The 26,573-nt window shown below is 37.6% G+C and overlaps 1 protein-coding gene across 5 annotated transcripts in view; it reads left to right on the top strand.

The window, feature by feature from the left end:
• Window positions 1-26,573, top strand: part of TANGO2 (transport and golgi organization 2 homolog) — a 41,768-nt gene that overhangs the window by 4,935 nt on the left and 10,260 nt on the right. For 3 of the 5 annotated variants that reach the window (XM_040602947.1, XM_040602914.1, XM_040602924.1), the window contains 4 exons: window positions 7,112-7,233; window positions 14,028-14,116; window positions 16,056-16,175; window positions 17,167-17,281. In XM_040602947.1, the coding sequence (XP_040458881.1) occupies window positions 7,178-7,233; window positions 14,028-14,116; window positions 16,056-16,175; window positions 17,167-17,281 (380 nt within the window). In that variant the 5' untranslated portion in view covers window positions 7,112-7,177. Of the gene's footprint in view, window positions 1-7,111; window positions 7,234-13,788; window positions 13,888-14,027; window positions 14,117-16,055; window positions 16,176-17,166; window positions 17,282-26,573 lie in introns of those variants that run through there. The other 2 variants (XM_040602940.1, XM_040602931.1) reach the window with 2 other exon arrangements.

Here is a 26,573-nt window from a genome sequence, read left to right as displayed (position 1 = left end):
AGTTTTGTTCAGAGTAGGCAGTAAGGTCAGAGTTACTGTAGACGAAGGTAAGAAGAGTGGGAATAAACCCACACTTATAATTGGTGATTGCAGCACTTCCATCACAGGAAGTTAAGATTAAGAATGTAAGACCAGCCATACTGGGTCAGGTTGAAGATCCATATGGACTAGTATTCTTTTTCTGGGAAGGTCTAGAGGAACATCGCTAGGGAAGAGCTAAGAGTAGATAGAAAAAGGATAAATGATTCTTCTAGTAAATATGTCCTTCAGCTACTTGTAACATAGACTTTCTGTGTGTAAGGAATGGAAAATAGAGCTTCTTACCCCGAAAAAGGACTCCTGGCTAGTTCATTGTTGAAGAAAACCTAAGAATTGTGAAAGCTAGAAATATCAGTCTTTGCCTAAAAGGAGGAAGTTGTCTAGCAAAAGACTCTGGGTCTGCAGATCTGTGTTAGAGGAGAAGCTAAGAGTCTTAAACTGGGGGAAAGGCTGCCTTACTCCATCCCTTGCAGATATTTTCAAAACATGGTGTGGTGAAAGGTGCTGTTTACTGGCCTTTCTTTCTCTTGGGAGCTGTATAGTGGATTTAGTGTATTAAGATACCAGAAGGAAAAATTGAGGAGCTGAAAATAAAATTAGCTCATTAAACTTGGAAATGGCATGCAACTTACATGTTATTTTCTGTTGTTTTCGTAAGTGTTCTACTTTGCATTGCTGTCTCTTGCTGTGAAGACTGACTCTTCACCTTGGTAAGGTTACAAACCCTAGGTTCGTTATAAATTGTCTCTGTACAGAGCAACCTGAAAGGCATCCAATCATGGATCTATCTATTCCACCTCATCTTTATCCTGAATGATGATTATTACTACACAGGAGCATGTGCTACACACGGGAAGTACAAAAGCAGATCAGTAAAATGCTTTAAAAATGCATCTGTAAGAGGAAAAAAAAAGGTAGAGTACTTCTAAAAACTAATCAAACATCTCTTATTTTCCATTATTTTGAAGTTCAGTATAAAACCAAAAATCTCATTCTACTACTGGAAGAAAATGCCTCCAGTTTTATTCTTTCATGGGCATTTGAGGTCTGTAGTTCTCAGTTTACTTTGGACAAATTCAAAAGAAGCAGTAAAATAGTTTGAGACTCTGCTGACTACAAGTTACTGTTGTGGTACATAAAACTATCAGAATCCAGTGACTAATGATCTTTAGCTGTCTCTTAGACTGCACCTAAACAACAGTTTTGGATCAGTTGAGAAGCAATTGAGATCACTGCAGTAACTGACAGATGTTATTTATGATGCTTCATTTGTGAAAACAAAATACATAACAAATGGCTTCATTTTTCAAAGGCAGCTACTGGGAGTTCTTAAGGGTAAAATGGTTTTATGCCAAATTGTGAACTGATTGCTTCTAATCAACCAAATGATGGTAGAACCCTATGAAAGGAACATACACCATCTATCATGTTTTGGTCTCTTGATAGTCCCTTTAAATGCTACCTTATGCTGGCACGGATCCACTCAGGCTTTTTAACAGATAGTTAAAATGAGCAAAACAACACACTGTACTGTCTAACAGTGCACTAGCACAGCATAAGAATGTTAGTTACTTTAATGTTGTTTCCAAATCAGCAGTGCCATTTGGAGCAGAACACTTAATTACAGGATGTTTGTAATTTTTGTCAAGCTGGTTTATGTGTATTAGGCCTAAGTTAGACAGCAAATGAGAAACATATTACGGAAATAGGAGATTGTTGCTGTCATGTCATCCTTGATAACTGTTGTCTTATGAAATCTCATTATCCAGAAAGTACTGTCTTTCGTGTCTTTGCCTTGGAGCGAAGGGGTTTTTTTTCCCCCATTCTGCAGGCCTTGCCATGTTGCTCAGTATGTATATTCTGGCTGTGCTGTATTGTCTTCATAAAAGAAAAACAGAAGGCATGTGTTGTGCCACAAATTAGCCTTTTTTATTTGAACTTTCTGCTTTTTTGACAAACCCACCCCCTGTGTCTGTAAGGATATTTCTGAGGACACATTTTCTGCTGAAATGGACCTAGAAAGTCAGCTTTTGATCAAGCTTTGGACTTTCTGTAGGATCAAATTGCAAGTGTGGAAACCAGTGCTGACCTAATCTTTTTCATCTTCTCCTCTCCTTGATCTGTGGGCGATGAATGACAAGAAGGCTGAGTTGAGCATATCTGCTTTGTGATGCTAGCTCTGTGCGATATGCTTATCTCATTCCCATAGTTGCAGCACCCTCTGTTACATGAATATGAGCTTGAAAGAATTACACCTGTATGAAGACTTTTTTTTTATATATTAAAAAATCTATGTATTTATGTTTATGACAGCCTCTCTTCAGGTTGTTTTCCTCTTAGTGTTTGTTAGTTGTCTTAAATTTCAGAATATCCAAATTTGAATTTGACCTACAATATGTTTTCATGTAAGCATTTTAAGGCTAACATCCAGCCCTGGGTATAAAAAACACAACAGGTGTTGCAAATGCAACATCAGCTTTGAATGAAGGAGATACCATAATGCATTGGTCGCATCCTTTGCCAATTAAGTATCACTGCTATTTTAAGGAGTAGCTCTATTTTAGCTGGCTTAAACACTTCTGAGTTAAAAAAAAAAAAAAAAAGTTGGCCTGTTTATGTAGGACCTATAAACACGCTTGAGCCCAAGATAAGTAATGCTGTTTTGGTATTTGTAGTTAGTCAAAGCCCAAATGTAACTTAAAAGAACTGTAATGACATCAAGCAGGGTCGATGGGGTGACAAAAAGATACTTCTGTTAAAGCAGTAGTACCTCATAATAATGAACATGGATTCTAGAAAGGCATTGAAGTGTTGAAAATATTTGTCCCTGTAGATAACTGTGGTGAGTCTGACAAACTTACTCTGCTGCTGTTTTCTGGCTGGTCATTTTTATATAAGCTTTATGTTGACCAGTAACTGTACAAACAGCTGGACTGAATTGATTATTTGAAATAACTTGAATAAATCAGCTAATGGAGGCTGAAGCCTGTTTATTAAAATAGTAGTCTTTATGAGTGATTGTCAACAGTTTTGTATTGAGTAATCCATTTGATTATCTGGCAGGACACCTAATGAATACTAGGACTCGTATCTCCATAGTCAGCAAGAATAGTCAGTGACAGTTGCCCACTAAAATTGTATTTTATATGCCTGCTTTCACGAAGTATGCTGCTTTGCACTTTGTCAAAGAAAAAAAAAGATTTTGAGGATTACCTACCATATTTGTGCTGATTCTGTAAAAGGGTACTTCTCAACTGTAGATTGGAAGATCATCTCTTATCCCTTTACCTTCTGGAGGACATGCAAAGTTGTAATTACAATGGAACTGCTTATTAAACTGAATTTAAGTCACTATTGTATTTTTATAACAAGTTGCTCAACAAAAAGGCAAGAAATCACTCTATCTAGATTTTTTTTTTAATATAACTTTTCAGCACATCTCTTAAAGACAAACTGAAGCTCTTTGAGATTCTGTAATTTATTTTAGCAAACATAATCTGTTTTTGTGGGCTTCCAACAACAATTTTTGTGGGCTTCCAAGAAGTACTTTGCAACCTGAATTGTCAGAGCTATGATTAGGATCAGTCCTGTGCCACTGCTGCTTTTGGAGACTTCTGCAGTACTGCTTTCGGCGTCATCGGTGTCTCACATGACTCGCTGGCTAATGCTTGGTTCCAGTAGCTTTCTGGTTCAGAGACAAAAAGTTTACGTCCCCTGTAGGCTGCAGACCGGGGGGAGAAGGAAAACCAAAGATTTGAACTGTAAAATTGAAATCTGCATAATTTAAATCACTAGCACTTTTTTTGGTACAAGCACAACTAGCAGTAGCAGATTCAGTAACGTATGTTAGTTTGTGTGTTCAAATATATGACTTTACACAAAAGACTGCCTCTTCAAATGCTATTACCAGGTTTAGCTTTCCTAACTGCTAATGTTAACATAGTCTGTTAATAGACAACTCATTGCTTTTCCTTTTTGGTGCAGCATATTATTTGCGTCTTTACAACGTAGCTTATAAACACAGCCTGCACCTCTTATTGAGCTATCAGGGGCTGAGGAGAGTGGAGAGCAGTTGTGTACAGAACTTCCCACCTACTGAACTTGGAACAGGAAGGAAGATGTCTTGCTCAGCACTGAGTCTGGTGCAGCACAGTTGTTCACTGACATTCTTCCTGCTCCCAGTTTTAGGTTCAGTCAAGTTGTTGTCAAGGTCAGGGTGCCGTTTTTGTTTATTGTGGAGCTGTCTGGGGGAAGGTTGCTTGAAGAACAGAAGAGCAGTAGTCAGCTAAAATCAATCTTTGTTCATAGTTTGACACTTACTGCAATGTTCCAACAGTGAAGTTGGGAGCAGGGCTTGAAAGGTCTAGTCTGTCCTAATCAGAGTCTCTCATCAGTAATGACTTCAGCAAAGATTCCCTTTTTGAAGGGGTGAGGTGGGGAGTGGAATCTCCTGTTTGATTTCTGTGTAGCCTGTGCACTAAATTACATGAACAGTAACCACTGTGAGATTTGTATCTTTCCTGAAAGAGGGGTGACTGTTATTTTCTCTAACCTTGCTGGATGCCGGTGCTATAGGATTGTGCATCCCAGAGAGGATTACTTGGGAGTCCAGTCTTCTGATGGGGAAAATCTGCCAGACTTGACAATACCTCGGGTTCCTACAGTTAGCCAATGAGTAGTTCCTCCACAAGGCTGGCTGGATTGACAAGTGTATGGCAGGGGCCTGTTTGGAAGGTGCTGTTGAGTGACTGGAAGATAATAATCCTCATTACTATGTTCTGGCTGCACAGTAAGCATACTGAAGAGCCTGAGTCCTGAAGAAACACATCTTCCATGTTCTGGAGACAGAAAAATTACCAAACAGAAAAATAAATGTCCAATGACAAAGCAAAGTAGGTTTGGAGGTGAGAGAAGGACATAAAGCAAGACAAGGTTAAAAGAAAGGTAGCTTGTGCAGAATAAAAACCAATGTCGTGTTCCAGAGGAGAAATCACGAATAGGAAGATCTGCAATTTAAATCCCTTCTGAAAGAAGAAATGGTATCCTGAATAAGGAAACTGAGATGAGTTATGGCTTATAGATACTGCTTGGATATTGGGACAGCATCAGAAATTTAAAGTAAAAAGTAAATGTAAAAGGTTTCAAAAATACCTACAGCTGTATTATGTTTTATATTACCTGGAAATGGCACTGTGCTCTATTTCATAAGCTGTTGCTCTAGGAAATTTGTGCTCTGTGATTTGAACTGTGACTGTAATTTTGTTTTGCTTCAGTTTCTTTTTAAGAGTTAGAGTGCAAGGCATGAACGGGTCAGTGTTATTTATGCTTAGTGACATAAAACAGCTGGGGTACAAGATCCTGAGTTTTGTGAAAAGCTAACAAGATCTGTATATAGACGATCCAGGCCTTTGGAACTGGTAGTTCAGTTGTACAGGTCCAGTGTGGTTGTAGTCTGCTGAAAATTCAGCAATAGGAGCCTGAAAAGGGTGATAACACCTTCTTAAATCTGATTAGATTTTTTAAATAAAGCTGGCTATTGATCTTTTTAAACACCTGGCTGGCAAATCAGTTATCCAAAATTCAAGTCTGCATCTTGATTTAATTCTGTTTTCTCTAATGTCTTACTGTGTAATCTGTTAAACAGAAAATAGTTGGGATAGCTAGGCTATTGCTGCTCTTAGCTAGTAGGCTATGAAGTAATCTTGGAAGGGAAATTCCTTTTTGTCGTAGAACAGAATTTAAAATACTTTAAAATCTTTAGATCGAGATATATACACGCACTCCCTTGCACTAGTTTTCTTGTGCTCTGGCAAGTGCGTCAGGAGTGTTGCACCTCTTTGTGAGTTGTTTAGTCCTGCAACTCTTTGCAGAATACTAGATTGCAAGACTGAACTCGTGCCATGACAGCAACAGCAGGCTAGTTCTAGTGCTGAACTGTGACTTAACAGGAGCCTGCAGTTACTGGCAAGCTGTTAATTAAAAAAATCTGTGTAAATGCTGTACTTGTAGCATTTACACTTGTAATGCTTCTGGTGGCTTCTGGTAATATGGAATGTAGTCAAGGTCATCCGTTTCCTGGTATCTCTCATGGTAAATTATGTGGAAATTAAAGAGCAAGAGAGACACTTTTTACATGTCTGGAAGTATGGTTAAAAATCCTAGTTTTTGAACTGAAGTTTCATCAGTCACTGAGTTGCTGAGATGGCCTTAGGGCTGTGGTGTTGAATTCTACCTGTCCCCCTCCCCTCTTCACCTACCTTGAAAACTTTCATGGAAGAAAATCTTGGTAGCAGTAAAACATGGTAATGTGTGGTTGGTTGGTAGCATTCTGATAATGGTTTTAGCAGCCACAAAAAGTAAGGATCAGGATGCAGTTTTATTACTGAAAAATTCTCATTGGGGCACAAAATATCTGAAAGCTGTTATGTGGTTTTGAAATAGAAAGCACATTTGTCATGCCATCCGAGCATGGCCAGAATTTTAAACATACTGCAAGTGCTGGAAACTAGTCATCAAATGTACACTCTGGTCCAGTATATTTTTATTTGTAGCTGATGTTTTCCCCAATAGTAAACAATAGTACTTTCTCCTGGATTTTAATAAGAGCTTGGCCTAAAGTATACTTTATTTACAGGTTTGAGAGTGCCTTTGATCAGGCTTTTCCCAGCTTCTGCAACAATTTGAGTCCTGTTTTCTCCTTTATTTGAACAGAAGCGTTTTGTCTTGCTTGGGAGGGTGGGGAAGGAAGTAGTGGTACTTTATTGATAATGAGCAGGAAATTACATAATAGTCTCTTTGATGTATTGCTAGTACTCTAGACTTAGTCAGAATTTTCCTGATGCTTGTGTCTTTTTTAAAAAATCTGAGTTAGCCAAGCATAACCTTGAAAGAACTACCGTAATAATTTTGGTAGTAAACCATTCATTGAAACAAATCGTTCTGGAAGTCCTGTTTTATTTGTTGTTACTGTGAGCTGTGAGTGAGAACATTGCCGTCTTCCAACTTCAGCAGAGAAGCAAGGTTATCTTTTTATAATTTGCAATATAATAGGTAATCTTTATTTACTTTGTAGGCTATTACAGAATGACCTTGCACTGAGCCTTTGTGGAAGAAGTGAGATTTAAACATCAGTTCTTCAATGTGCATCCTTCTATTCAAATTTGACCCCCGACCAGTTTCAAAAAATGCATACAGGTAAAGATGGTTCTAGCTAAAACAGACTTGTTTCTATGACTTTTTAAATACAATTTATTTTTTTGTAGCCATTATATGGATTACAAACTCAAGTCAGTATTATGTGTTCAATTATGCTTTTGTAATATTTAACTTCATGACTTTCCCCATTGGAGGACTTAACGTAACCTTCTGAGAACCCTTTGTTTTTAGGCTGTTAGGTGATCTGGGCTTTGTAGTCATGAACCTTTTGCTAGTGATCTATAATGTGGTATAGGATAAATCCTTAAATATTATAATCCAGAGTTTGAAAGTCCTGCCTTCTACTTTATCATTTAAACTAAGAGGAATCATGTTTGTTGGGGCATCACAGTTGTAGCTGTACCCTTCTTGCAGTAGGGTGGATACGTTTAGGGCTTTCAGTTTGAAACTGACGATTTGAATTTAGCCTGGAAGGTAACGGGCAGATACTAGAAGCAGAAGTGTTGCAGTTAACCACCCTATGTATTACTTTTTCCTCTGTTAATATGTGCTGGTCCACACTTGTAAGCCAAGAGAGCAGTACGCTGAATCCAGAAGGTACTAATACTGAAATTTAACTGTTTCTGTAGCTTCTGGTTGATGTTGAATTGCCACTTTGTCCTGTTTCCTCCCAGGGACAGTACCTTCTTGTCCATTGCCTAGTTCAGCGCTCTGTTCCATGGCTACCACTGCTTGCTTTTCCACTATGTTTTTGACAGAAATGGCTAGCTTGTGAATAGGTGCAGTTGTTTTTTATTGTGTGGGTAGATGAGGTCAAGGTATCGTCGCAGTTATTTATGCCTATCAGTTTGCTTTGGGGATAAGGTGTACTTATTTCTTCTAAAATTAAGTACTTAAAATTTCAGGAAATGCTGGAAATCAAATCTCAGTGCTTTCAAACTGGTTAGACTCCTGTATCAATGTAAAACAAGTAGTGCTATGAATTGGAGAGTAAGGAACTTCTAGTAAGTGTCCTAGCCTTCTCCCTCCCTCAAATCTACTTGCAGTTAAAATTTTAGGTATTAAATTGACAGTCATGTTAAAATTTTAGTTTATTACCTAAAACTTTAATTCACTTTAATTTTTAATTACATAAGTCATGTGTATGAAATGTTTAACCAAAAGCTTCAGACAAAATAAGCATCCGTGCTTCTAATAAGTTTTACTGGTGTGATGATGATGTACAGTGAGTTTCCCAAACATTAAACTTGCTGTAATATTCTCTCTCATTACAGCCCTTAATTTTAAAAGTTCATATTCAACATCAGTATCTTTTGAGTACCTTCAGTATGTAATAGAAAGAGAGCAATTCAGGCCAGTAAGATGATTGTGAAGTTCTGTTGCTTTTCGTATTTATACATACTTTATAGGTTCCATATTACTTTGTGTGGTACAGGTATTGGTATTCATCCAGAAACCATCAGTCAGTATGCTCAGTGAGTCATTCTGCCTTACGTTGACGTGTTTTCTGCCCTTTTGTATTGAGAAGCAGATACTGTTCAATAGAAATAAGAACCAAAACTTCGGTTGTCCATGGAGTGTATTCCTTTTTGGATCTGGAATCTGCCTAAAGGGGGTTAGTTTATGATGTGACTGGAGGTGAATTAATATATCCATTTATTTGGTCTGACTTTCTTTTGTGTTGCTAGCTGGCAAAAACTAGATTCATCAATTGGATGCCTCTTGGGAAAATCCTTTGGATGTAAACAGTAGTTGCTTGCTAAGGGAACTTTCTGCCTTGATCAATATTTAAAATTAAAACTTAAGATAGCTTTCTTGCTATAAAAAAAGTTGCATCAAGATTGAAATTATTGATTTATAGCAGAAAACAACTTGCTGTTGGTGTCAAAATAGAAAAATGCTGTTTAGCCAAAATTTAGGAATATTTAATTGTATTTTATTTTCTTAGTACCTTTTGTTAAGCGACAATTTCCTCTATACCTCTGAGATAAATTACTCTGAACCATCTGTTTAGGCAGTAAGTGCCAGCCATAGTGTTCATGGTGTCAGATCTTAACATCAGATGTGCAACTTCAGTCCCCCCTCCCCTTTTTTTTTTCCTTAACACACCATAACTATTTTTGCTTTTCTTTATTGGGAAGAATGTTGAAGTTTTTTCTTTTAAAATTGTTGCTGTGATTTTTTTTTCACCTTTGCATCAGCTTTCTGAAGGGCATAGGTCTGAATATCAGTTGGGGATGGTACCCAGTCCTCCTAATTCTCTGATCAGTATTACAGCCATTAGACCAAGTTAGACCTCTATATTGGTCTCTTGCTAAGCATAATTTTTCCAGACAACTTGTGTGTCTTACACTATGCTATAACTCAGTTTATTTCAAGATGAGGTCTTGAAACAGTTTTCCCAACCAAATGGGGATTCCCACACCTGCAGGCATACTAAAAACAGGCATCTACAATTACTTTTACTGTCACAGTATGGTCTTTGTTGGAAGGGACCTCTGGGGACCACCCAGCCCAGCGCCCTGCTAGAGCAGGGTCTCCTACAGCAGGCAGCACAGTCTCGCTCCAGGCGGGTTTGAATGGCTCCAGAGAAGGAGACCCCACAGCCTCTCTGGGCAGCCTGTGCCAGGGCTCCGTCACCCTCAAGGTGAAGAAGTTCTTCCTCATATTTAGAAGGAACTTCTTGTGTTGCAGTTTGTGCCCGTTGCCCCTTGTCCTGTTGCTGGGCACCGCTGAAAAGAGCCTGGCCCCATCCTCTGGACACTTGCCCTCAAGATATTTGTACGCATTGATAAGACTCCCTCTCAGTCTCATCTTTTCCAGGCTAAACAGGCCCAGCTCTCTCAGCCTTTCCTCATCAGGGAGATGATCCAGTCCCCTCTTCATCTGTATAGCCCTCCGCTGCCCCCCTCCAGTAGTTTCCAGTCTCTCTTGAACTGGGGAACCCAGCACTGGACACAGCCCTGAAGACAGTCTCACCAGGGTAGAGCAGAGGGGAGGATCACTTCCCTGGCCTGCTGGCCATGCTCCTCCTCATGTCCCCCAGGATCCCGTTGGGTGCCTTGGGCACATGGGCACACTGCCTGCTCATGGGCAACTTGCCATCTAAGCTGTCCTCTACTTTGTATCTCTAACTAAAAGAAAGTGTCTAAAGTAGGCATTAAAAGTTGAAAAGACCAAATGCATATCACTGACCATTTTCCTGTAATCAATAAACTTTCTGAAACTAAAACATGTTTTCCGTAACACTTAGGAGAATTTTCCATCCAGGTAGGCATCCATTTCTAGAGCAGTATACTGGCCAATTTTCCTGAGCACCTAATTAAGCAAAAAGCTTACAGATCACCTTTGTGATACAAATGTGATACAAATGTAATGAATCTATCTTCCTGTACCTTTGCAACTTGCTATTACCCTTTTTCCTCTGTGTTTTCTCTACAGGCAAATTCGTAGTAAAGTTTAGTGCAGTGTAACAAACACTTCACCATAGTCTATTAGTATTGTCAAAGGTAACACGCTGCCTTTACATCTTTCTGAACTATACTGTGTGCATCTTACAAATAAATATGTTTCAAGCTTCAAAGCTATAATCACAGAGCCTTTTTTATGGAACTGAATTACCTTGTAGGAAATTGCTTTAATGGAATGATTTCTCATGTTTTCATCTCTCTGCCTCAACATTTAAATAAATCTTAATACGTAAATCCTAATACATTTGAAATATTTCAGCTATAAAAATAGTTGAATAGGCTTTTTGCAGTTTATTAGATGGGGGTCACTTGATACTGCTCCTTTCCAGTGTGATTATGTTTCATAAAAGACAAAATGAAGATGTTTTCATTATAGCAATCCTGTATACCAGCCCTGTGCTAAATTTAGGAGTCTGTGTATTAAACTTGAGATGGGAAATATTCAATCACACCAGAAAGACTTTGCTTATTTTTAGTATTTAGATACTATAAACAAACCTAGGTTTCATATCAAGAATTATTGAAGGCAAAATATAATTGGAACTTCAGGAAATGAGAAACACACTTCAGCCAAACTGTTTTTTAACAGTAGAGATGTTTGCTTAAATAAAAACCTGTAGAAGGAGGATGGATGCTTTAAATGAAGGATATTCAAGCAAGATGACAGAAATTTGGTAAACGAGCTGAAAGCCTATAGGTTGAAGACTAGAATCAGCTAGAAGAAGAGAAATAATGCAAGTGTGAAAGGAATGATATGATTATTTGGCATTGGAAATATTAAAATGTACATATGCTGTGCTTTCCAACAGATGCTATCTTTGTTGGCCAAAATACTAAGCATCTTCCTTACAGAAAGGGTACCATTGAAGTGTTAGCCTTTCTTATTTTCTCTATAGCTGATTATAATTCTTTATCTGTGTTATTTCTAATGTGCAGCTGACACTTCATGATCATGTTTTAAAGCATTATGTCACTGAAGAAATGAACTTGCAGGAAAGTCCAGAAACTTGCTGAAAATGTCGGTACACTTGAGTTAAGTAATGAGATTTCATTGGAATTGATTCTTAAGTGTTGTGGCTTAAAAATTAGAACAAAAATTTTATAGTCTTCAGTTTACAGTAGCAAATGTGACTTCTACTGTGTAAATGTAATTGGCATGCAGCTGGTAGGAGGAACTAACAGTGAAGAAGATACTGAGGTTATAGGAAACTGGTTAAGAAAATCTGCAGATTTCTGAAAGATGGCATTTCATTAAAATAAAATATTAAGGAACATAGCTGGAGAGAATGGGGGATGCTCACAATCTTGCAGTTGAAATAAAGGTAAGTCATGTTATGGGTAATAATGAGCAGGACTTTACAACTGTCGTTGTTGGATCATGGCATGGTGTTGTGGAGTTCTGTGTAAGTGTGTCTGCAGTCACCTGTTGCCCTGAGTCTCCAGCATGTGACTTGCCCAGGGTTATAGTTGTCTCTTGCCCTTTACTTTGGATCAGCCAAATCCATTATCTGTTCTTCAGATGAGGATGTTCTACCAAGAAAAAACATTTGGGTTTTTTTTATTTTTTTAAAAATTTGAAAATAATGATTGAGAAAAGACTCATGAAGAGCAGCATCAAATGAAAGCTTATCTACAGGTTTGAAAATGCAGTGTTTGCTGATTCTCAGCACAGAAACACACTTAACACTTCTAACTGAAGCTTTTACTTATAGATACCCTGCATCTATTTGATGTTGCAATAAGTCATTACGTTTAGATTCTGGTGCTCTCTTCCATTGCTTTTGAATAACAGAAAATGTTAACTTTCTCACTCTCAAAAGATGAATGTGCAGAGTCAGATTAGTTAGACTTTTCTTTCTAGTGTTGCAGTATTAACACTGCTAATGAAATGACTGTAACATACACCCCCTAAAGTATTGGTGTGATCTGTAAGGGAGTACACTGAACAAGTTGCTTTGTTTTAATGACTTCTGCTGGATGAAATGGACAGAGAAATGGGTTTTGCTTTTCACAGGCCAAGAATAGAGACTGTTCTAAATTCCTCTGAAACTGTCTGGCTATACTGACTCTTTAATCTTACCTGCTTTACATTCACAGAGTGACTGGCTTGAAGTAGTGTTATCATTGAATTTGACTGATCTGCATTGCTAACGAGCCTGGAACTTTTGAGGAAGACCTGTCCTATCTTGTATGTCTGCTGCTTCTTAATACCATGCTGAACTTGGTCTTTCGACCAAGTCTGCAGGTGTCAGTTACGATAATTACCAAAGTACAAAGTACATGTTTTTTAAAATGACCAAATTTTAGATGGTACATGAAGACCAGTAGCATGCTTTCTGTCAGGACTGCACTTGGTCTTGTGGAGTGATGTGTTTATTTCTAAATGTACATAATGGATTTAATCTAGCAGCATTTTTCAATTGCTTATCATTTTTGATAACTTAATTCTACCTCCAGGCTGCATAGCCTCTGGGATTGCTTCTAGTGCCTCTGCTGCAAGGGCTGACTCCCATTAATGATGCAACTATTTGTCCTACTGTTCTGGTAGAACCCAGATTATGCAAGCAACTACATGTGTAAACCCACCCCCCCCCCCCCCACCCCCCCAAAAAAAAACCCCACAAAACAAACAAACAAAAAAACCAAAACCAACCCCCAAAAAAAAAACCCGGGGGGGGGGGGGGGGGGGGGGCGGGGAAAGACCCACCAAAACACCTCTTGGTTGTTAGAAAACTCCATGCCTTTTCCCTTTACTTCCTTCAGCACGCTGTTGTTTCTTCAAACAAATTTCAGTGGGGCTGGACCATTGAGATTATCACAAATTTACCTCTGTTCTGGGTACTTTACAGACAAAAGCAGATGACTTCTGTCTTTGAACCACATAAACAGAGCTTTAGGTGTTGGTGTTAGATTAAAAATATTGTGACTACATCGTCCTAAGTAATGATCCAGTAAAATCATACTCTTTATTTTCAGATTTTTTTTTACAAGCTACCTGTAAATCTGTGTGGTACCTTTACATTTTCTTCCATTATGCCATAACTTCATATGCTGAGGAATCTTAAGATTACTTATGCGATCTTAATTCTATCTCTTGCATTATATTATTTTTTGAAAATAATAGCTGCCTCATTCACACAAGATAAACTTGCTGAATGTCTCGAGACGATGAGAAAGAAGGCTGCTGTCAGATATTATTCAGTCTTTACACTGAGTGATAAAGGTGAGATGGGAGGATAAAGGACGTTTTTCATACTTAAAATGAGCTAATGCTGTGGCAAGAATTGGATTCTGTTCCTGCCCCGTACTGTGAAGTTCCTATTTGTAAGTAATAGCATCTTTTTTCCCCACTGTGCTCTACAGGCTTATTCTAGCAGCTAATAGAGATGAATTTTACCACAGACCATCCAAATCGGCAGATTTTTGGGACAGCAGCAATGAGATCCTTAGTGGTATGTATGTCTTGTTGTTTTGAGAGGTTTTCACACAATTTATAAGGGAATTGTGGTCTGAATTTCTTTTTTTGAGCGGTGATGTTGCTTTTCTAAGAAGAAATATGCTTCTTCCCTATACTTCTGGGGAAAACATGTCAGTAGTCTGAAAGAAGAGTTGTGATATTACGATCTTATTTTTATTTTAGTATCCAGTGGTTTTTTTCCCCAGTTCTATGTTCTTTAACTGATTTCTATGCAAACAGTGCAGTGGAAATGTATCGGGTTTATTTGTCCATCACAAACAATTACTTTACCTTTGTCAGATAAACTGAAATACTTCTTAAAGTAGGTGGAATTAGTTATTCAGCAGATTCACTGTCTGTAGTGGTGACTTGAAATCATTAAATCAAGCCTTCAGAAAGTGAAAACTTTCTCATTTCTTATGGGTTAATAACTTATAGGCTGCAGAATAATTTTAGTTATTGATCCATCAGTTTATTAGCTTTCATGTCTACATTTTGTTAAACTGATACTGCAGTCACTTAACTGTCTAGTTCCCCTTTGTAGGGAATCTATAGTCATTTCTAAGTACAATCAATACTTCTGCCTTTTCTCAGAAACAAGAATGGAAGCTTTGAAAGACGAAGCATTGTTTAAATGCAAGGTTTTGACTCTGCAAACACTCTTTGTTGATGCTGTGTGTTATTGTCATTGGCAAGGAGGCCCGTGAGGATAAATTACTCTGCGTGCACTACAACTCCCTTGCTTCTGAAGTTCTGGCTGATGTTTCTGTTGTGTGTCAGACATTCTGCTTACTCATTCCCCTGCTACATAGCAGTTTAAAACAAACAGACAAAAAGCTGTCAAATAAACTGAAGGACCCTGAATTTGTGTCTTTTATACCCTTGTCAGCTCTGTCCGTATTTGGCAATAAGAAACTGGTGTATTCCTCACCTGGTGAGGGATGTCTGTGGAGATCCCATGAATATATATGCCTATGAGTTAATATCATTATCTCAGATAAAAGCAGTAAGTTGAATCAAAATACATCAAATTTATTCTTTTTTTGACTTAAAAATGAAAAAAATATTTTGCATTTACAGCAATTTTGGAAAACGGGTATTGCTATATGTTAATGACTGGGTGTTGGTCAACAAAGCTATGTGGTTTTCTTTTGTGTGCCTTTCAGTTAAGGTAGCGAACAGTAAGAAAAGTACTTTGTAAAGATGTGTTATGGCGGAACTCCATATTGAAGTTTTGGATACTGAATGAAGAGGGAGTTTCTAAATAAGGATCCAAAACCTGTTCTTTTGATTTTTCTAGTAGGAAGTTACCTTAGGACGTGGTAGTTCAGAATGAAAAGGTTTCTAACTGTATACATGTTATATCAAACTAGTTCTTGTTTTTCCATTAAAGTCTTGTGGGTTAGCTCATTACAAATAGGTAGTGGGATTTCTTTAACTCTTACTCTTATCCAAGAGGTTTGGTTGTGGGCTTCATTTTTATGGGTCTTCATTCTCAATGTATGTTACTGTTACCAGAGTCCAAGATTTTTACCGATTACTTGGCTTACTACGAATTTTTCTGGTTACTTGTGAATTTAAACTTGCAAATACTATAAATCTTCTGAGTTTTGTTTTTAGCTAACAAGCGTTCTGAGTCTGCTTAAAGTTTTATACATATTTTAGTATATAGGCAAAGCTTATAATTTTTACTTTTAATTTTCTCATTATTGCTCATCTATTATTGCAGTAGCTTGGGAAATATTTGATAGTACATAATTGAAGGGCAGGTAATTTAAGTGGGCATATCCCACTTATCCAGAAGGATGTTCTTGTACCTACTACGTCTTGTCCAGTCTAATCGAGACTCAGGATTTATATTAAGAAATTCTGATTTAAGCTTCAGATAATTTTTTCTTTGAATGTAATAACCTAACTCTTGCCTATTCCATTAGGTCTGGATATGGAAGAGGGAAAAGAAGGTGGGACGTGGCTGGGAATCAGTAAGAAAGGCAAGATGGCAGCCCTGACAAACTACATGCAGCCAAAGATTGATAAAAATGCAAAAGGAAGAGGTACGAAGGAGTAGAAATAGAAGAAGAAGAAAGTGGACATACAAGCCCTGGTGTCCCAGTTAAATAGTGATGATTGCATTATTAATTTTTTTTAACAACACTTCATGGACAGATAAAATGGTTGTGAGCTGTAAACAGGAATTTTTGAACTGATGGGTTTGAGTACCTGCATGGGCAGCTTGACTTGGATAACAATATTCTAATCAAGCAGGCAAAAGTAAAACAAGATGTAGTGCCTGGAGCCTGAAGTTACATTCAGAGGAGAAATGCAGCACCAACTGTCTATACTTGGAAGTAATCTAGTTAACTGTCAGAACAACTAGACAAGCACTGAGCTTGATTTGGATTACAGTAAACTTTTCTAAATGCATATGTTCTTGTTCAGACACCTAAGTCAGGGAAACAACACAACTGCAATTAGGCTGGAGGATAACCTAAAAGATTATTGTAGTCCCTTCTCCCCTACAGATTGATAAATCAAAGGAACAGAAATAACAGGAAAGAAAACCTCTTCCAGAAGAGTGCATCTGTGGGGGTTTTCTAAAGTAAAAATAGGTCTGTTTATAACTGTCATATGGTACTGCATTGGAAATATATTGCAATGGCAAAATGAGTTATACAGAAACAAATGAACCATGTCATTTGTATTTCATTTTGGGGTCGTATATCAGGGAAACGAAGCAAGACAAAGAGTTTGGCAAGGTGGGAGGAGAGAAAGGCACACTCAGTATAGAAGAGTTAGTAAATATGAATTCAGTAGAAGTTTTGACTAAGAGCTTTTGACTGAATTCTTCAGGGTAGAAGTCAAGATCTTAATGTGAACACGGTACAATTCTGTAAGCCTTTCAAAGGCTGGTTGGTTGGTTGGTTTGTTTTCCCCCTACTGTTAAACTCTGTTGGTACTGAGAATCTTTTGTCTTACTGTTCTTTATCAAACCTTTCAGAATAGAGTTCACACATGCAGGCTGCTCTGTGTACTTCTCTTTTGTAGGTGCTCTTGTAACAAACTTCTTGACTGCAGATCTGGACAGCTACTCTTACCTGAAGAAGGTTTCAGTAGAAGGACATCTTTACAATGGATTTAATTTATTAGCAGCTGACTTGAAGTAAGTCTACAAAACATCACAGTTCAGATGTCAAAGGGAAAAAGAGAATAGTGATGTTGCTGCTTAGCCCAGGAGTGTAACAGTACAGAAGCCTGTCACAAACTAAAGCTGGAGCTTTCCTTTTTTTCTAATGGGCATGTAAGGTCTTAATGTTACTCTAGTCATAATTTCCTTTGCTATTTTTTCATCTTTCAGACACTGGAGGGTTATCTTGTTTTCTGATCTTTGCTTTCCCACACAACTTTGTGCAAGTCTTTTCCTAATAGGCTGTAGTCAGTCTTTACCCTGAAGGCTATGTGGCTTGTGGTTTTGACAAAACCTCGCTTCTATGTCTCAGGTTGTATTATTTTTTTTTTTTGCCTCTTGAGAGGTGGCATGCTGTGGCAATGTTAGAACAGCTGAAAGCTTTCAAGCTATTAGTCCTGTCAGAGTGACTGTATCATTAATCTTTGCTGAAACACTAAAAAAAATTGGCACTTAACAAATATGTTCAAGTTTCGATAGCTGACGAAAAGACCTTGGATACTTGATAGTCAGTGGGGTTGGCACAATCCTTTTCAGTGCACGTGTGTGCACACAAGTATATATGCTGATTTTTCTTTGCATTATGCCTGATTCAGAAGAATGGAAATCTAGGGCTAAGTCATCTCCAGGCTATATATCAGTTCTCAATGAGATGCATGCTTCATGAATATAAACAGGTATAAATTGCCAAGAGCACGCTACTGCTTTGGCACGCTTTCTGCAGAAGCATTACTCTTACTGGACAACCTGGTGGTGCAGGGCCTTTTCCCACTAAGCCTTTCTGCATGTTTCTGGGAACCCACATAGACTTGAAGCACAAGGTCATAGTGTGTACTGTTTTCAAGTGAAAATAGCACCCTGTCACTAACTGGCATTATGTTTACATTTTTCATGTTCTGTATTAGACCACCTTCAGCTGGTGCTTCTGACTTACCAGTCATTTCTTCCCTACTTTCCCATTTTCCTGCAAGTGTTCTGTCATTATTTTTTTTAAAGAAAGGCCTTTATTTCAATTTCTGCTAGGCTATTAGTTTTCAATTTTTAATTTTCTATGAAGTGATGGGAAAGTGAAATGAAACTCATAAAGGTGATTGCAGTCTAAAAGGATCACTGCAGAAAGGCAGACACGTGCCATACCAGGAGTGTATTTCTGCTTGGTGTACCAGGTTAGAAATAAGCATAAAGGTTATGTTTCCAGAATTTTAATCCAGAAGCAGGTTAGGCAGTTACAGGGTTTGCTGCTCTTTATTTTTACTCTCTACTTTACGAAGTTCGTTATCCCAGCAGAGACTTCCCAACATTTTTCTGTTGCTTAAATTAATTTTTACCATGGTCAGAGAATTTGACTTTTTGCGCTCTCTGCTGCATGTTGCTGCCTGGCTCGCCTTTATAAATTGGAAGGCTATCTGTAACTAACATAACAGAAGAAATAGTCTTACTGTGCTTTCAAGCAAACATGATATTCAAGGGGTGACCTAGCAAGCAAGTAAGTTTCTTTGTTCTAGTTTAGGTAAATAGAGTAGTCATAATGGTTGCTAGTACAATGTTATTAAAGTAGATTCGATTTGACATTATTTAAGGCAGTCATTCATGTGTTGGTTTTGTTTATTTGTTCTTCCGTGCTAGGCTGATAGGGAATTGAATGCTCAATTGAATAGTCTTTCTGTGGTGATGCAGGTCATAATTCCTTGCTGAGTATCACTCTGAAAGCTGTATGTGTTGATTAACTTCTCCATTTTGACATGTCCTTAGCCTTGAATACTCTGATGAAATGAAATTCTTGGCAAGCTAATGATGCAGAGCAATTTCTGTAAGATATGTAAACTTGTCATTTTAGGAAATTAGAAGTACTCCTGAGAGAAATGCAATATATAAATGGAAGCTACTTTTCTATGTAAATTGAAAATGTTACTGTAGTTGATGCTACTTTGTTGGACCATGTTACTGTTCAAAGTAAAGATTGAAGACTATTCTTAACATGTTTTTCTGTTGTGTAGCAAGTAGTGATTGGCTCTGGCTCTTTTAGTGGTGTGAAATGGAGAGGAAACTCAAATTGAAAGTGTAAGTGAAGCACTGTTGCGGTGGGGTATATCTGAGCACATGATACTGCTGCCTGTAAGCAGCACATTTAGAAAGAGATTTACAATGTTTGAGTCTTCAGGTACACGTTTCAGGAAAAGGAATTTTTACCTTCTCTATTACAATGACAGTGTGTTAGATGGTACAGATGCAGTGATGTGAGAAGGAGAGTTGGAAACCACCGTATGGGTTGTTTATTTCCATAGCTTGGTGTGACTCTTATTTTAAGCATGCATGAGTTGTGACACTTTTAGTGTAATCTATTTGTTCTGTGGCATCTCACAATGTCAATTTAAACACTACTTATGAGTACACTACAATAAGAGTACTGTATTGGAAGACATACTTGTAGTTTTCTAATCTTTTCAGTTTATTGTCCTGCTTTACCTGCTGAGTATGAGAGTCATGAATACTTACCCCATTATGCTAAATGTACTTTTATGTTGAATGTATGGCATATGGCAAACAGTATCTGTTTGGAGTCTTGTGTGGCTGCAAAATTAGCTTCTAAGAAGGTATTGTTGCTGCTCCTTCAATCTTGGCTATCAGTAGGTCTGATTAGAGAGGAACAAGATTATCAGAGGCTGGACTAGTCTCTAAGAAGATAGCAGCTTAAGATTCAGAACAGTTTTTCTTCGTGATAATATCTGAAGTAATAGTGAACTCCTGTTGATGGTCAGGACAGCGTTCCTGTCTTGGGGAAACCTGTGTTTATTATGTTCAATGAATTTAGCTGCTGCAGTTGCTCAGACTTTCATGGGTATCTCAGACTTGTGTTAGGGCTGTTGTGGCAGCATCTCACATTCCATACTGCCAAGTGTGTAATACAGACTGCCCTGAAGGACAAACTGAAGTGACAGCTTCTTGTCACTCTCCCAGCAAGTTTAGAGTCTCAGGCAGGTTGTCAGTTAGAGCCCATATTGTTTATGTGCAACAACATCTCTGTATCATAGGAGTGAATTGCTTTCTCCATCAGGAATAGATTAATTGTCCCTTAGTAAACAAATCAGCTGGAGAGAGAGCTGAAGAAAAAGGCCTTTCATGTCAGCTTTTTTGCTCTCTCTTGTGACAGGCAGTTTTCAGTCTCTCCAGGGGAAATATAGTAAACTGTACCATCACCTGTATTGACTACTTTGGTGTAATGCATTGAAAATAGAGAGATTGTACTAGAATGTATTCTTCATGTTCTGGAGAGTGAAGTTTGGTTAATAATAGGTTTTATCTTTGATGTGATGATGGATAGGACTGAGTTGCAGTTGAAACTGCAGTTCCCCAAAACAATAGGGTTGGAATATGTGTGTAGGGAGGGGAATACATACACAAGTATGTAATATAAAATGCATGTTTGAAAGTGTTTATATATATAGAGAGAGACTGTATATATTTTTTCCTTTTTAATATGGAAATCTACAGTTGGTTAGTTCATGTAGCAACATTACTGAGATTAAAAAAAAAAAAGGCAAACTGAAAAAAAAGTGTTTGGGAGAAGAGTTAACTGAACTGTTGATAATGCAGGGCCTCGTAAGATTAAAACACCTGAATATTGTGGCCAGATTTTAGAAACATGGGCTGTCTCATTCAGTATGGTTATTAAGACAAGGCTATGTAGGAGGGATTTGATTGCTCTCCAGAGGTTAGGCTTAAGAGCCTTTCCAGTGAAAAGTGAGATAGGGTCAGACTGCTGGTGTGGAAAGAATGTAAATGGGCAAGTCGTTGTGGCTGCTGTGTAAGCTCACTTCCATTTCTTCTCATGCATTGTCTGTCCTAATACCACCTTCTGCAAAGTACATTTGTCTTGCTCCTGGTGACTTCTTCATGAAAATGAGGTGTCCAGGTACTACCTTTGAAATATTTCTGCATAGATCCTTAGTTATTTGAAAGTCTAATGAGATGGACAGTCCAATGTCGAGGGAAGGAAAAAAGCTGAAAAACTTTTTTTATCTCTTCCCTCTGGTGTCAGCTTCTGCCTGGCTCAAAAAATGAGGACAATACCAAAGAAAAGTTTAGACCCTGGGAACAAAATTGGAGTACTGCTTTAAAGCAGAATTTGTCAGCTGTGTGTATCTGGCAGTATTCTTTTCACCATTTTATTTGATGTAGGCAGTATATGTACAAAAACGTTTGGGCTTTATAGTTGGTCATTTGGTGTTTGTTTTTAGCTTCAGAACAGAAAGTTTTCAGATTATCTCGTGAACACTGAAGAGAAGAAAATTAATCTGTGAACCATACTATTCTGTTGAAGCTACTATTAGAGCATTTCACGCTGCCAATTTCATTTTTTTCTCCTTGCACAAAAAATACATGCACATGTTATAAAACAATCCAATGTCCTTGTCTGTAAAATACTCACCTTGTTGGAAGATTAGAGCTCAGTGCCCAGGGGAGTGATCACGTGGTGATAACCACACCCTACAAAGCTTTACTACCCTAACCCTTTTTTCTTTTCCTTTCTGTCTGTGTTTTTGTTGAACATGACTTGGAGCCACTTTGAAGTTGAAGCAGGGCAAGGGTGCAGAAGGACAGTGCTTATATTTCATCAGCATTAAGCAATAATTACAGCAAACTGCATGGCTTTCATGTTGCTGTGAACCATCTATTACCACTGAGATTTATGCTGCCTAGAATATTTCCTAGAACATCTGTTCCTGCTTAAATTTTTTGACAGAATGATCTATCTAAAGCATAATTTTTATATAGTTTTAGTTTCTTCTTCAGCTGTCAGCTCTGGCTGGGGTTTTTAAAAAAATGTCTACTGGGTCCTATTGTCATTACTTCAATTATGCCTTTATTACTTCTCCAGTGAAATTGGTATCTGTACTTGTAAAGCTGGAAGGGAACAGAATGTGAGTCCAGACCAGGATTTTGAGGCTGTTGCTGTGATCAAGCTTACAGTGATTTTTTTTTATTATTTTATTTTTTTTTAATCTTGACTTCTGCCTTGATGTTCAGTACTGAGTATCTGTAAACAGTAGGAAGAGAATAGGTAAAGCCAAATGATAAAAGAAAGAGTAGCTGACTGGCACAGTGAACTGTTTTGGAAGTATCCCCATTTCAGAAGTCTCTTGGAAGGCTTCAGCAGCCTTTTGACAGAAGGCCAGCCGCAGTGTTGCAGTGGAGGTAAGTGTAATGGAAAACACATACCTGGGTGAATGTGGAATGTAGAAACAGTAAGATACAGGTGTTCAGAATTAGCGACTCTGCAGTTTGTATGTATTCCCCATCTTTTTGTTAAACTCCAGGGGACCTTGTTACTGAATTTGTCAGTCACAAGAATCTCAGAACAGATGCTAGATGATAATATTCTTTCACATAAAAAGCCATTGCTAAAGGAAGTCAGTGGTGCCTACTTACTCAGCATGCAGTCTCATTTACGACAGGACTTGTCTTACAGCTGTGTTCAAGGGCTTGCTTGGGCCATTTGTCTGCCTTTCCATTTAAAACTGTCTTTTGAGACCTCAGGTGATAATAATTGTTCTGATCTTTTTGTAGACCTTCTACAGCAGGTACAGGTTTGACAGTTTGAAAGGAGAGCATTTAATGCACCAATAAAATAGTTTGTGTAGCTGCTGCTGTGTTAACTGAAAAAAACCCACCCTATAATCACCTTAATGATTTTGCTTTATTTGCTTAAATATATTATAAGCATTTTATATATTATAATTGCTACTGTAGTTTTAATTTTCTTAGTGACCCAAATGTTAAGGTTAAAATAGGCCATTAGCAGCCAACTTTTTTCCCACTGTTTTTTACCTTTGATTCATTTGTTCTCCCTCTGCTTAGTCATTGTCTGTATTGTATTAATTCCAACTGGATTTTATTTATGGATTGTATTTTTCAAAGTACTGCTTCTTGCTTTTAAGATACAGTGTAAATAGATTGCTTGGTGAAGTACAGTGATTCAGTAACTTGAGGTGACCTAAAATACTTTACTTGCCCGTTGCATTTTCTATGCTGCTGTTCATGGAAAATGCAGTGTGCCAGTGTACTCCTATGAGTATATGACTACTTGTATCCTAGCATGTGGCTGGGGCCAGGAAGTCAGACTGGTCTATTAATGACAGCTCAGCTCAATGCTCTGCATTTTTAGCTGCCAAGGGATTCTTTTTAGTATTAGTAGTAACTGTGTGCCAGTTCTAAATGCACCAGTCAGAACCAGGTTTGTGGGAAAGCATCTAAACGCAGCTGGGACGGAATTCATACACGTTAACATCACTTCATGCTAACAGTTAACTAGGCATAAAGATAATACAAGGAATGCTCAGGAGAAGAAAGACCTGACGTTGCTAAAATGGTGAGCTTAACCAGACATTAATAAACCTGGTCTAGATTTGGTTTATGTAAGTCTTTGCAAGGGCCGTAGCATGCTTTGTGCAAGATGATTAACCTCATTCTATTTTTCAGAGGTTTTGTTTTTTGAATAACTGAACTCATACACCTGGATCTTCTCATTAGAAGGTCTGTTTATCCTTTGAACTCCATTCTTCTTTTATTCCTGTAGGGTCTCAGGCATCTTGTATATGTAGCTTAGTATTTGCAGCCAAGTACAGTATGGCTTAACTTCTTTGGCTACCTAAAGTTTTTCCTGTTTCCTTGAAGACCTGGCAGAATCCACTTAAGGGAAGAATGTATGGGAACCTTATATTTGATATTTTAGAGAAATTGTAATAGTGTCAATCTAGCTTAAAAGGAGAATATCTTGGTAATTTAGCTGGAGGAGACCTACTAATAGGAAGAAGTCAAAGACTTTGTTTTACGTGGCATGACTATAAAAATAGTTTCAGGAAATATACCTTTGGCTCATTTTCCTCATACAAATACTTCTGTAGACAAGTATACTGACAAAAAGGTTTGCTGAACCAGCCTAATAGCTGAATATTTCATGAGAGATTTTTTTTTTTTTCCACTCTTCCAATAATTTATTTCTAATGCTTAAGCTTATTCAATGAACAAAATGTTATGTCTGGTGAAGACAGATGATGTTTTGATGTGTTTACCTGCTCATGAAGAAACTGGACCTTTTTTTCTCTGTGTAACTTTTCATTTGGAACTTGAAGGAGTCTCAAGAAAGAAAAGGAAAGATCAGGTTGTTATTAATAGAAATGTCTTTTTTTTTTTTTTCCCCACCTGTACTTTTCAGCAGCACTTTCTCATACTAACTGAAGATCCTGTATTTCTCTGCCTTAGTCTGTTTAATAATTTTTTAAAACCCTTTTGTCTCTTAAAATACGACTCTTTTAACAGATTCCATAAATGGGTCATGTACAGAAATTAATCTGTAGTAGTGGAAGAGAAATTTGCATCTCAAGAAATTAAGGGCAGAAAATACTGATGATGCCTCCTGTTTTCTTTCTACTTTGTTTCAGCTGCTTTTGTTACGGACTGTCTAGGTATTCCCAGTGCAAATACTCCAAATAGAGTAAAGAAATAAATGGCCTTTTCTGTAATAAACTTTCTTATCATTGATGATTAAGAATATTTTTACTTAATCACAGGTAGTACGTTCACATGAGAACTCTAGCAGAGACTCAGAAAAATATTCAGTGTTTAAGAATAAGAAAAGAGTGATTGGTGTTCAGTGCCCTGTTGGAACTAAAGCACACTAGTTGTCATGTTTCTGATGTGGGCAGCTGTCTGTGGAGACTTGGGGCAGTCGGTAAGGCATCTTGAGGTCAGCATAAGGTAAATTTGAACAAGGATCTTAATGTTGAAAAGAAAAACAAGGATAAGGAAAATAAATGTCTTTTAAGCCACTAGAGGCAAGTTCAGAAAATGCCGTGTTTCTTTTAACAGTAGATAAATTGTAAATTGAATAACTGAGAGCTGCTTTATGATATTTAACAATAAAAGCAAAAATACATAAATACCATCTGCAGTAATTATTGTCTTCTAACTACGGTGAACATCTTGGATGTCTTTCTGTAAGGCACCAGAAGCTTTGTGGGTTTAGGAGGAGGAAGATTAGTTCCCAGAAGAGGAAAGGTAGTTTTATTTTTGCTTTTATGTCTCTTTTTGGTGTTCTTCCTCTTGCCTCTTCTGACTTGTATAATTAATAAGTTAATATTTCCCTCTTCATTTGGCTGTCTTACAGAGGATGCTGTAGCATGTCTTTCAGAATGGTTATTAGGAATATAAGCAGCTAAATCAAGACTGTTTTTCTTGTTATTAAGTTCACATCTGCTACTCAAACTTTATGCAGAGCAATTTAATTTTCAGTATGTAATTAATGAGATTGCATTCTATGTACGCATCTTGCCATTAAGACACAGATATATCTTTATCTTAGGAAGAAATGATGAACTGGAAATAGCTTCTGTACTGTATTGTATTATGCTACTCAATCCAAATTCAACCTTCACTGCAAGTTTTGTGTTTGGGTTTTTTTAATTCAAAAAGTCTTATCTGCTGCCTAAGGAGCTAGAGCTTGGGAGACAAATTAAAAGCTGAACTACAGTCAGAATGTATTTGTTCGTAACTGAAATACTGTCTTCCACTGTGAGCAGGTAAATCACTAGAGTGAAATACAGAATTATGTGGTCTTATGGATGTGTCCTGGCAATTTAAAAAAAAAAAAAAAAAAAAAAAAAAAAAACAAACCAAAAAAAAACCACAAACAACAAGAACAAAAAAAAACCCCACCCAAAAAACCAAACCCAAACCAACAAACCACTAACTGATAGCAATCTGAGGAATTGCTATCTCATGTAAACTGATAGGAGTGAGGGATACTGAGAGTGAGCCAACTAATGTCAATCTGTTCCCCACCCTGTATTTCACCTTGACACAGAAGGCTTTTTAATTATTCTTGATTTTTTTTTCTTATCATTTTATTTGGTATTTATGTTGTCAGTATTGGTCTAAGTACTTTAAAATCCATGCTAATCTGATATGTTGCTACCATCTCTGCCAAGGGAGAGTTACTTGCAATGTTGGACGCTGTCTTTGAATATTTTGAGATCCTCTCTGCTAAACTGTGCACCAGAGAGGGAGTACTGAAGCCAGTACCTACACTAGTAGAGAGAGAGAGAGCGCGCTTACAAACAGTAACTACAGCTACCTGAAAACAGCCTGAAAATGCTTATCTGTCACTTAAAGGACCCAACTATGCCCTATGACATTGCCGTAAGTGGGCCTAAAAATTCAGTTCTGCCATATAAAATGGCCCACAGTAGCCAGCCTTTTAGAATGCAGT

The sequence above is a fragment of the Falco naumanni genome, chromosome 1, assembly GCF_017639655.2.
Source record: "Falco naumanni isolate bFalNau1 chromosome 1, bFalNau1.pat, whole genome shotgun sequence".
NCBI lineage: Eukaryota > Metazoa > Chordata > Aves > Falconiformes > Falconidae > Falco > Falco naumanni.
Note: the sequence above shows the minus strand (reverse complement) of the source record. Positions and strands in the feature narration are given on the sequence as shown.